The sequence below is a fragment of the Enhydra lutris genome, unplaced genomic scaffold (genome assembly GCF_002288905.1).
Source record: "Enhydra lutris kenyoni isolate GAN:26980312 unplaced genomic scaffold, ASM228890v2 scaffoldscaffold68, whole genome shotgun sequence".
NCBI classification, from domain to species: Eukaryota; Metazoa; Chordata; class Mammalia; order Carnivora; family Mustelidae; genus Enhydra; species Enhydra lutris.
In genome coordinates, this window is record NW_019154152.1 from 10142743 (window position 1) to 10155502 (window position 12760).

The 12760-nt window shown below is 39.4% G+C and overlaps 1 protein-coding gene across 1 annotated transcript; it reads left to right on the forward strand.

The window, feature by feature from the left end:
- The first annotated feature begins 6268 nt into the window (after nt 1-6268).
- Nucleotides 6269-7992, forward strand: LOC111159492 (olfactory receptor 51E2). Its single transcript, XM_022522009.1, has one exon. It carries the CDS (start codon nt 6534-6536, stop codon nt 7503-7505), a length of 972 nt encoding a protein of 323 aa, XP_022377717.1. The 5' UTR covers nt 6269-6533; the 3' UTR covers nt 7506-7992.
- The last annotated feature ends 4768 nt before the right edge of the window (nt 7993-12760 follow it).

Consider the following 12760-nt stretch of genomic DNA (forward strand, 5'->3'; position numbering starts at 1 on the left):
TGACTCCATGGTCCCCCAACTCTCTTAACTTTGTTTATGTTGCTATGTTGCTACCTATAATATAAACTATGTTGCTACCTATAATATAAACTATATGTAAGTATACATGTATATAATTTGTATGTATACATATATATGAGTCCATGTAATTTGTACTAGGGGACATAAAGAAGCAAAAGAAACAAATAAACAAGCAAATAAACAAAAAACCTCACAACTCTATCCTCTAGAAATTTTCAACCATATTATGGAGAAAAAATCCAAAACAGAATTTTCAAACCTGAAAAATACAAATATATTTCTACTTTATGTTCTTTCCTAAGTAAACATATTCCAGAATTTTTCTCTGCCTTCCATCAACTTTCTGCCCCAGCAGAAACTCAAAAATGACTAAGAATTGTAAATGAATTTCAATTTGTGTCATTTACTTGGAAATGTTTAATTTGTGGCATTTACTTCACATAATGGCTTAATCCAGCAAGTAGGAATGGCCATTAATTCTCAAATATTTAAAGTACATATTTCAATGATGCATTGGTATCACTCCATAAAGATGGGCTCTATAGGGGGTATGAGATCCAGCAAGGAAGGATTAGTCATTGATATTCAGGAAATTTATTAAGTGATAATTAAGTACTATTTAATAACCAGATGGTGTCAAAATTCTCAGTAAGAGAATAAGTAAGCTTGACAATAATATTTTCAGTCTCCATTATTGTTGGTCTTCATTTCCATGATCTTTGTATGTTGGAATGTTCTAGGATTTTGTTCTCAGACCTGTTTATTCTTTATTATATTCTCATTTTTGGTTATCTCATCCAGCATCATGGCTTCAAATCCCATCTACATGCTGGCAAATCCCACACTAATATTTATAGTCCTGACTCATATCCTATGTATCAGTACTCCTACTTGAATGTTTAATAATCCATCTCAGACTCATCATGTCCAAAAACATATCTTAATGTTCACATCAACCATGTCTTCCCTAACTTAAAAACTCTATTTTTCATGTGGCTGAGATAGAGTTTTTGGAGTTATTACTGATACCTGTCTGACACTCCTACTCCACATCCAACCTATTGGCAAAATAGGCCGATGACTCTTTCTTTCAGATATTCTAAATATTGATACCTGGAATATAACTGCTTTCTACTACTTCTACTAATACCACCATGTGCCCAGCCATCATAATAGTCTCCTGGTAGATCTTCCTTCATCCACTTTTGCTTTACTTTCCTCATGGTAGTTAGAATGATTATTTTAATACATAAAATAGATCATGCCACTTCTTCCATTCAACATGTCCTGTGGCCCCCTGTCTTACCCAAGGAAAATTCACAGTCATTATAATAGCTCATGAGAATCTGTATGATTTAACTCCCTTCTACCATCTCAACTTCATCTCCTACTACTCTCCCCTTTATTCATTCTACTATACCTGTACTACCTCCAAATATTTCCTTAGTATCACCATACATGTTTCAACACCAAACTTCACACTTTCTGTCCTCCCTACTTGGAATGTTCTTCCCCCAGACACCCTTGTGGTTTCCTGCCTCACTTCATGCAGGTCTCTGCCTAAGTGTTACCTTCCTACATTAAAAACAACCACCTCCTCTCCCTCGATTCCTGTCTGCAATTACTCGCTTCCTTACCTATCTTATGTTTAATACCTGGCACTCCCTTTACCCACCAAAATATTACATACCTATTTATTTCTTCTCTAGTTTCCCCATTACCAGGTAAGGTCTTTAAGAATAAGAATTTTTTTCATTCATGGTGTCTTCCAGACCCCAAACCAGGGTCTGCCACATAATAAAATAATAGTAACCCTGTTACTACTAGCTACTAATAGTAGCTGGCTCTATTTACCTCTCAAGCTTCATTGTTTGCCCTCTGTTCAGTGCTCCAGGCACAATGAACCACTTGCATTTCTTAACTGTGACTGCTCTGGATCAATCAAAAGCCTTTGCACAAGCTGTTACCTCCCTCTATACCACCCTCACTATTTCCCTTCTCCTGACTTAGAAAAGAAGTAACTCTTGGAGACATTCCCTGATGTCTCAGGGATATCATGACATCATGACACCCTGTCTGGTGTCCTTTCCAGGTGCTTCTGCAGTACCTTGTGGTTCTTTCTTAGGACATCCCTTTTCAGACTCTCTCGTAACTGTTTTTTTATCACAGATTCTGTGCCCACTTTCTAAGACCAGGGACTATGACTCATTCATTCACTATTGGAAAGAAGTGAAAAAGTTCAGAAGATGTATATTTACAGGCTATATATTTGTTTTTTTGTGGGGGGGAGAAAGAAACTTAGAGAAAAATGATGGGGTACACAAAGTCCTAAAAATCAGAATGAGAAGGAACTTCAGTCTAAAGAACCAGACAGCCAAGATGTTCATACTACTTCTACAGATGTTTCTCTTCTACTTCACCACCCCTTACATACACACTAACCTATGGATGGCCCCTCTATCCAACGACCCTGGAAACTTGTAAGCTTTTCTCACTAGGGAGTGGGTACTTTGAACATTTGGGAATGGGTGATTTGCAGAGCAAATATCACTCTACTCAAAGTTGACATGTTCACAGTGAATTGAAGACTTTCCTGAAAGCTGGGACAGTAGTAAATGCACGGCTGCTGTTGTAGCTACCTTTATTCATACTCCAAGTTAAAAACTTTAACTGCCCTGTAAAAAGTCCTATAAAGCCCTATACGATCCAATTCCGTATTATCTATCTCTATTTATTTTTCTTCCCTTTATTCTCTCTGCCCAGACACACCAGCCTCCTTATTATTTTAAACCCCTAGATACACTCTCTTCTCAGAAACCTTGCAGTTTTTGTCTTTCTTTTTGGATGGTCTTCCTCAGAGATCTCATGGATATATTTCTTACTCCCTCCAGGGTTCTCCTCAAATGTCTCCATTATATGAGGCATTCCCTGCCAACTTCAAATTAAAATTTCAACTGCCCATCCCAATATTTACCTGTTCTCTTCTTCCCTTTATTTTTTCTCCTTAGGTAGTCATAAGGAGAAACTATTTAGTTTCTCATATTAACCATGAACTGTGTGTCCCTCTCATCAGGATATATAATCTATAAGGGTGGGTTTCAAAAAATTGCATATCTTGTTACATTGCAAACCCCTGATAAATATTTGTTAAATGGGGATGAATAATCAGAATACCTAGTTCTCCAACCAATATCACTAAAAACTCTGTGACCAAGGCAAAGAGCCTTCATCTCATTCATTTCTTATCTGTAACACAGGTGCAAGAGAGTGACTTCCCTATCTCAAGGTCTATTTCATCAACTAAGAGAAGAGCTGAGAATGAAAAACTGAAGTGCATGCCCTTATCCTGAGTTATAGGAATTACTGGTTTTGTGTACCCATCTTGGTTTTTAAAGAGGATGTGAATTCCTAGAGCCCAGGGACATAACTATACAGCCCTGTTGCCTGTCTTGTCTAGGAGAGTGGTTATTGAGGAAAATCTCTAACCACTATTGCTACCTGGGAGAGTTTGAGTTATTTGGAAGAATGGGGATAGATTGTCAAGATCCTTGTATGTGTAAGTGTGGGAATGATGGCAGAGGCAGTGGCAATGCCCCCTTCTTGATCACCCCCCACAACACACACTCCAGACAGAAAAAGTGGGAAGCTTATGGGACTGACACACAAGTGAATATGGAGATACTGTCCCCTGCCCGCCAAGCCCCAGAGACCTCAGTACGTACTCCCGCAGCCTATTCCCATGGGCCTCCTAGGCAGCATTATAAATAGACCTGCACTTGAAAGAGTAAGCCAGCTCCACCTGCTCTCTCCTAAGATTGCCTGGTTTTCAAGTGAGTGCACCCTCACACAGGACTGAGAAGGCCAAACTCCTACCATCTTAGGAGATCACGAGGACCCCACAGCTGTCTCATATCAGGAAGAAGAAACCCTTGTGTCCCAAATGCATCTTCATGGGCTGAGAAGAAATATCCCACAGCACTAGCAGACAGAACAGAAAGGCAAGTAATGATGAATGCAGAAGCCACATCCAGACTCAAAGAGAAGCTAAAATTGGATCTAGCCAAGGGTCACTTTGGCCAGAAAGCCAGACAACATGGGAGAGAAATATGTGGTATTCTGGGTAGGTAACTGGGGAGACAATATAATGGCCCAAAGCCTTAGACTGCTACTAGAATAGCAGAAAAGATGCCCTGTAGAAAGAGGAGTCAGGAAAGGATCCAATTCTGTGGCCAATAAAGACCCATGTATCTGTAGGTACTTACACAGTAGCATGGGCAAGAGGCTTAGGGAAAGGGGAAATACATTACTGTGCTCCCCCTGCAATCCCTCCATGCCTTTTCCTTCATTGTGGGCCCCACAGAGGTCTAGTGAGCTGGTCTCCTTCTGGGGAAGTTTCCTTAGCATTACCCAGACTTTTCAGCCTGAATTGTTTAGATTTCTGAATCTCTCTCCCTAAACTACCAATGGTAGATGCATAGATGGTTGCATGGATACAAGATATAAGCTTTTATCTCATTTAAGGATACAATTATCTGCCTATTACAAAGGCTTCTCATTCTCTGATAGCAGTGTGGGCCCATATTTGGAATCTCACATTTGTCAAGGAGAGTAGCTATTATGTCTTTACATAAGATCTGAGGATAGGGAGAAGTGCAAATAGTGGTCAGAGGTATGAATTCTGTGATCTTTGGATCTTGGATTTGAATCTTCTTTGCTTATCCATGATGGGGATCATCCAAGTTAAACTTTTTAGTTCCTATTTCATCACACTATATTTTAAGACCGCTGTTCTCCAAACCCTCTCCCCTAAAGAGCATCTCCCAGTTGCAGTAAAGACCCAGATTAGGAATGATGAAGAATCCTGGAGAGATGAACAGGTTTACCCAACTATCATTGATGAAGATACCTATAGAGTTTATTATACCTATAGAGTTTATTCCCAAGATTCAGAGGTCCTTCTTCTTGAAGCCAAGCCCTTAGCTCTTTAGAGACAATTAGCTCTAAAGAAGAGGGTACCTTAGGAGCCTAGCAGGAAAAGTGTTTGATGAGATCAAATCCTAGTGTTTGGGTGGCAGGGCAGGGGCAAGGCAATGCTGGGCTTCCAAAAACAAAAAACTTACCCTACCATGAATGGCTTGTTGGCAGAAGTTCCAGGAAAGACAAAGCTCTAGGAGTATCAAGGCTCAACCCAAGTTTTCCCTAGGGCAAGAGTGTGGCCTGGAGGTCGCTTTCAGGTGCAGAGAGACACATCAGCCAGGAGCAGAGAGAAGAGCCTTCACAAGGGACAAGTCCAGGCAGCTAGGATCTGATGGAGGCCACATATCCTACCAGCACCTTCATCTACAGATAAGTCACTGGAGAGAGCTACTCCCTTTCATTTGATGACCCCAAAGGAGTTTCCAGACTTGTTTTTTCCCCCCCTTAGGTTTTTTCCTCATCTTTTAAAAATTGTCATTTTTGTGTTTCTTTTTCCCCTTGCTGACCTTATACCTGGGAACCCAGAATCCTGAAAATTTGAAGGAAAAAAAATCCCTCTCCCCACTGGCTTCATATACCCATTATTCCCTTCTCTGTCTAATTCCTACTCATGTTTGAAGGCTGATCAAAAGGATTATCTTTGTCAGGAAGTCTCTCTGATCATGCCTCTCCCCATCCTATGCATTAAATGCACACCTTAGGCTAACACTCACCCCCAAACTCTAATGATTGGGTTACTTGTCTATCTTCCACCATAGGCAGGGTATCTGAAGAGCAAAAGATGTGTCTTTCATCTCTGTATCATGAGCATCTAGCAAGTAGCCTTGTACATAGTAGGTCATATAAGTAGATGCTTATAAAATGAATGAATAATTGAGGGAAGAAAAAAAAAGAACATACCTGGAAAGGGTTCTCAATAAGGTACCTGTTAACACCTGTCTGAGAAAAGGACCACCCAATATCCGGGTTGTGAAAGTGTGGGCCAGGAGGAGTCCAAAAGAATTTGGAAAGGATACATTTTGGGATAAACATTGTTCTCCCTAGATTCCATTTTTTAAAATGTAAATGGGACATGCCTGAGTGCCTCAGTCAGTTGGGCATTCCACTCTTGGTTTCAGCTCAGGTAATGACCTTGGGGTCCTGGGATCAGACTCCACATTGGGTTCCACACTCAGCAGAGTCTGCTTATCCCTCTCCCTCTCCTCCTCCTTCCACTTGTGCTCTCTCTTTTGCTCTCTCTCTCTCTCTCAAATAAACAAGTAAATAAATAAATCTAAAAAAATTTTTAATGTAAATGGACCTGGAGAGGAGCAATTGATAAATGAGTTTGAGCTATCATTTTCCCCTTGGAAGAGGGCTTCAGAGCTTATGAAAGAGACTAAAGGGCTTGGAAGATTGAGAGGGAAGAGTAGGAGAGGGAGAGCTAAGGTGCATTCAGTTTCCAGGTTTCCAGGGTTGGCCTCTGATTGTGCTCCATGTCCTAGCAGGCTAGCAGGTTGCCAGGGTGACCTCACCCTCTCCAGCGCCCCTTCTCGATGCCAGCTATGAGTTCCTGCAACTTCACACATACCACCTTTGTACTTATTGGTATCCCAGGATTAGAAGAAGCCCATTTTTGGATTGGCTTTCCCCTGCTTTCAATGTATGTCGTGGCAGTGTTTGGAAATTGCATCGTGGTCTTCATCGTAAGGACAGAGCGCAGCCTACACGCTCCCATGTACCTCTTTCTCTGCATGCTGGCAGCAATTGACCTGGCCTTGTCAACATCCACCATGCCCAAGATCCTCGCCCTCTTCTGGTTTGATTCCCGGGAGATTACTTTTGATGCCTGCATTACCCAGATGTTTTTTATTCATGCTCTCTCAGCTATTGAGTCCACTATCCTGCTGGCCATGGCCTTTGACCGTTATATAGCCATCTGCCATCCACTGCGCCATGCAGCAGTGCTCAACAATACAGTAACAGCCCAGATTGGCATGGTGGCTGTTGTCCGTGGATCCCTCTTCTTTATCCCACTGCCTCTGCTCATCAAGCGGCTGGCCTTCTGCCACTCCAATGTGCTCTCTCACTCCTATTGTGTCCACCAGGATATGATGAAGTTGGCCTATGCAGATACGTTGCCCAATGTGATCTATGGTCTTACTGCCATACTGTTGGTCATGGGCGTGGATGTTCTGTTCATCTCCTTGTCCTATTTTCTGATTATACGAACGGTTCTACAACTGCCTTCCAAGTCAGAGCGGGCCAAGGCTTTTGGAACCTGTGTGTCACACATCGGTGTGGTATTAGCTTTCTATGTTCCTCTCATTGGCCTCTCAGTGGTACACCGTTTTGGAAACAGCCTTGATCCCATTGTGCATGTTCTCATGGGTGATGTTTATCTACTCCTGCCTCCTGTGATCAATCCCATCATCTACGGTGCCAAGACCAAACAGATCAGAACTCGTGTGCTAGCTATGTTCAAGATCAGCCACGACAAGGACCCTCAGGATGTGGGAAGAAGGTGATCATTACCATTCTACTTTCCCTTATCTTTAATGGCTTGACATAAGGATTTCCTAAAGCTAGCTTAATTCTAGTTATCTATAAGCGTATCATTGATTTTCTCTGCTGTGGTCTCCAAATTCTGCCTCTGCTTGCGGTGAAAGTTTGGAGGCTACCGTGATTTCTTTCAAAATGTTATTGATGTTATTGATAGTGTTACTGTACCAAAAGTCAAAATTAGAAAATCCACCAATGTTCCAATATGTAGTAAAAAAACATAAAGAAGAGTGACAAAAAATACAACTGGCTTTTTAACAGGGAAAAAATTATTCTACCTGACTAATAATCTGAGAAATAATATATTAAATCAACAATTAGATGGCATTTTTATCTATTAAATTCACAGTTTTTATTAATGAAAATTCACAATGTTGAAATATAAATGCATGACCATCAAAGGTGATGGTATGATTGACATATGTAGCAAGAATTTTTTTTAATTTTTTAATTTTTTATTAACATATAATGTATTATTAGCCCAGGGGTACAGGTTTGTGAATCATCAGGCTTACACATTTCACAGCACTCACCATAGCACATACCTTCCCCAGTGTCCATAACCCAACCACCCTCTCCCTACACACCTCCCCCCCAGCAACCCTCAGTTTGTTTTGTGAGATTAAGAGTCTCTTATGGTTTGTCTCCCTCCCGATCCCATCTTGTTTCATTTATTCCTTCCTTATCCCCCAAACCCCCCACATTGTAGCAAGAATTTTTTTTAAAGTCCTATGCTTTAATGCTATATTCTCACTTTTGGAAATCTATCCTAAAAAAGTATTCCTAAATGCAGAAATCAGGTTTCTCATAAAATATATTGATTACACAATTATTTAAAGAAATCATATTTAAAATACTAGGATATAATACATAAAAGTAAGAAATAGTAAACTCAAGTATGGCCCATTTATTTAATGGAATATTATGTGGAATAATCTATATAAAAGTAATATTGTGTAACCTTTAAATAATCTGCTATAAAATGAAAAATGCATATACTATTAAAAATAAACAATAAGGATACATGATTGAAATTAACTTGAAAAGCACCTATGCCTTGCCTTGAAGGAAATGTGCTCAAATTAATAGTGGCTCACTTAGGTTTTACTTTTTAAATTTCTTTTTTATGGAGGTCTTATTTAACTGACATGTAACTTTCCAAATGAAGAAAATGAAAGTGATAATTTACATAAAACAAAGCTTGTCACAGATCTCACTGCTGGTTTACTATGCATTATCTGGGAATTTATCTAAGCCCTACACAATAATGCCAATGAACAGGTCTTGAGTGCTTACCATGTTTTAGGCACTATGCTAAGTACTTCAGAGGTTTTATCTGATCTTCATGACAACTTTTTGGAGTAGATACCATTTTGACCCCCATTACAAGTGAGAGAAAGGAGGCTTTCATTAACAAGATAACTAAGCTGTACAGTTTGTGAGTGCTGTGCCAAGATTTGAAATTGAATTTGATAACCAAATACAGTCATTTAATTTTCATGTTATATTGCTTCCTGTTAACATCTGCCATTTATTTCCTGGACCTGTGCAAATTCTGTCTGCTCTCTGCTGTGTGACTTATAAAATGAATGACTATATTTGTGTTGAGAGATAACCCTGCCCTCATGAGCATCAAATCCAGAGAACTGTTCATGTTTTATAGCCACATTTCACATTCCACAGTCTGTTTCTTTCCAGATTAAGGAAAATATTTTTGTCTTTTTATATCTTACATCTTCTCAATCATATCTCCCTTTTTAAAGTATTTTTTGTACCTGTCAAACATTTTGAATGTCTGGGTTTTAACTTAGGTAAAAGATATAATAAAATTTTATTTTAAATTTTTCTGTTATGCCTACTGCTTTTATTTTATAGAATCCTATAAACTCAGATTTGAAGATACAGGAGGTTCCCTACTGCTTGTACAACTGTAAAGATGCTGAATGTATCAAGGTGGGATATTTCCTATTTTTTTTAAGATTTTATTTATTCATTTGACAGAGAGAGAAACAGTGAGAGAGGGAACACAAGCAGCGGGAGTGGGAGAGGGAGAAGCAAGCTTCCCTCAGAGCAAGGAAGGCTCTATCCCAGGACCCTGGGATCATGACCTGAGCTGAAGGCAGACGCTTAACAACTGAGCCACCCAGACACCCCAGGATATTTCCATTGTATTGTTGAACTCAGATCTCATGAGAAGCTGAAATCTGACTACAATCATTGGATTCCCTTAATAGCTTCACTGAACAAATCTTGTATGGCGGACTTGGGTGGATAAACCACGGGGGAGACTCCAACCTGTGGGTTCTTTCTTAGGGGAAGGAAACCTCAGACACTTAACCTCTCTTCTGAAGAAGGGCCCTCCTAGTATATATATCTGTGAATATCTAATTGTGATTAATAAAGTGGCCTCCAAAGTCATGCAGCTCATCAATGCTGATAGACTAGGCTGAGAGAAAGAGAGAAGATGGAGCAAATGGGTAACTTCCCTAAAGAAACAAAGAGATGCCTGTAGTCTGTAAAAGTAGAGATTCAGCTATCAGGACTCACCCCAAATAATGATGTTAGGACCTCATTTTATTAGCTTGAACCTCATTATGTCTCTCCCTACCACCTCCATCGTCTTCTATCTTCCTATGCATTACTCAGGAGGGTACTAAATCGTACCCTCCTGCCTACCTCCACATGCTTAAGAGCATGGCCAGGTTGACAATTTAATAAAGCTTGTATGTTTTGCTTTCAAGTCTCTCGCAGTATTCCAGCGCAGCCCAACTGCTCATATTTTTCCCATCTCCCCAACCCTTCCCTCTGCCCTAAGATTTTCATTTTTTTTCAATTAAACACTGCTTTCATTTTTTAAAGTTTCATTTTAATTCCAATTAGTTAACATACTGTTATGTCAGTTTCAAGTGTACAATAGTGTTTCAACACTTCCATACAAGATCCAATGCTCATCACAAATACATTCCTTAATACCCATTACCTGTTTCACCCATCCCCCCACCACCTCTCCTCTGGTAACCATCAGTTTGTTCTCTTTGGTTAAAAGTCTGTTTCTTGGCTTGTCTCTTCCTTCTCTTTTCCTTTGCTCATTTATTTTGTTTCTTAAATTCCACATATGAGTGAAATCATATGATATTTGTCTTTCTCTGACTGACTTGTGCTAAGCTAAATAAGATTTTCATTTTTTAAAAGTATTTCAGGGACACCTAGGTGGCTAGATTGGTTAAGCGTCAGACTCAGTTTCAGCTCAGGTCATGATGTCAGGGTCCTGGGATCAAGCCCAGAGCAGAGTCTACTTGTCCCTCTCCTTCCCCCTCTGTTCCTCCACCTGCCCCTGCCAAACAAAGAGAATATTTTTTAAAAAGTATTTCAAAGACTTGTTTGCCAATATTCATAGCAACACTATATTCATAATAGCCAAAAAAGTGGAAATGACCCAAGTGTTCATCAACAGAGAAATAGATAAACAAAAGACAGTAAATATATACAATGGAATATTATTCACATAAAAAGGAATAAAATTGAGACACATTTGACAATATAGATAAACCCTGAGAATATTATGCTAAGTAAAACAAGCTACCCACAAAAGAACAAATATTGTGTGATTCCATTTATACGAAATATGTAGAACAGGCAAATTCACAGAGATAGAGAGTAGAATAGAGGTTACCAGGGGCTGGGGAGGGGAGGATAAGGTGTTATTTAATGAGTACATAGTATCAATTTGGACTGATTAGGAAGTTTTAGACATGGATAGTGGTGGATTGCACAACAATGTACAACTTAATGCTACTAAATTGCACATTTGAAAATTATTAGAATGGCAAATTTTATGTTATATTTATTTTACAACAATAAAAAATCACCAAAGGAAAAAGGTGAAATTTTCACTATCATTATCGGATTTTTTTTTTTTTTTTATCAAGAACATGTTAAGGAGAGGCTGGTGGATCAGTCAATTAAGCATCTTACTCAATTTCAGCTCAGGTTGTGATCTCAGGGCCATGAGATAGAGCCCCATGTTGGGCTCAGGACTCAGTGCTGAGTCTGCTTAAGATTCTTCCCCCTTCCTTCTCCACCCCACTCTGTTCCTCTCCCAGCTCAAACTCTAAATAAATAAATAAACTTTAAAAAATTTGAAATGATTATATTTTGATTATACTGGGTTAAAGAAAACGCCCTTTTATAAAAGTACCTATGGGTACTTTTACCTCTTTGGGATTATATTTAATCTTTGAGATCCTATTTAATCTTCTGTATTAAGGGAGGGAAAGAGCCATAGTATGGGATTTATGAGCTCTGAACTGTAGTTCCTATTCTGCCTCTAGGTGGGTGACCTTGTCTAATAAACATAATCTCTCTGAATTAACTCTATAAAACATAGTGATTAAATTAGATGATCTCTAAATTCCAACCTATTTTGAATATTATACAAACAATTCCAGAGGGCCTACAAACCTGGAACCCTGCAGGGACTCTTGGAAGCAGCCTTCTGCCTCACATATGAAAGTCAAGCCCCTTCCCTGAGGCCACACCTGCTATTTTCCCAAATATAGTATTTATCAACTTGATCTCCTACCCCTGATTCTTCCATTAAGGCCCTTCCAAATCTCAAAACTGCTCCACAAAGATGGGGATTTTCCACCCCAGAAAATATTCACAAACTCTCTATAAAAGGCAGCTCAATCCAATAGAAAAAGCAAACAGTTCTGACTCATCAAGTCAATTCACCCTCTGTGAGGCTTCTTTTTCCTCCTCTGTTTATTAGGGATGATAACAGTAGCTACCCCTCAGGATTTTATGAGAATTATGTGCAACAAACCACACATAATCCTTAGCACAGAATTTAGTACATAGTAGGAACTCACTAAATACTCATTATTACCATAGAGGGGGTAGCGGGTGATACTCCCTGCCTCACAGTGATATTGAGGAAATAGAGATGTGAGTTTCTGCCTGTGGCAAACAAACCACTGATTTTTCTTAAATACTCATCTAATCATTAGCCTGGAAGCTTGGAGTTCTCTCTCTCTCTCACCTATACCAGGACTAAGTGTGGTGAATGGGGGAAGTAAGATTCAACTGGGATTCAAATGGGATTGAAATGACTGATCTTACACAAAAAAGGAAGAAAAACAACAGAAGGCCATAGTTTTAAAAGTTGTCCCAGGAAAATGCCATTGCATTCTAGAAAGTGGCAAACTAAAGTGGGTATTCT

Excerpts from the sequence above, each read along its gene's own strand:
- LOC111159492 (XM_022522009.1), top strand. The coding sequence starts at position 6,534 with ATGCCAGCTATGAGTTCCTGCAACTTCACACATACCACCTTTGTACTT.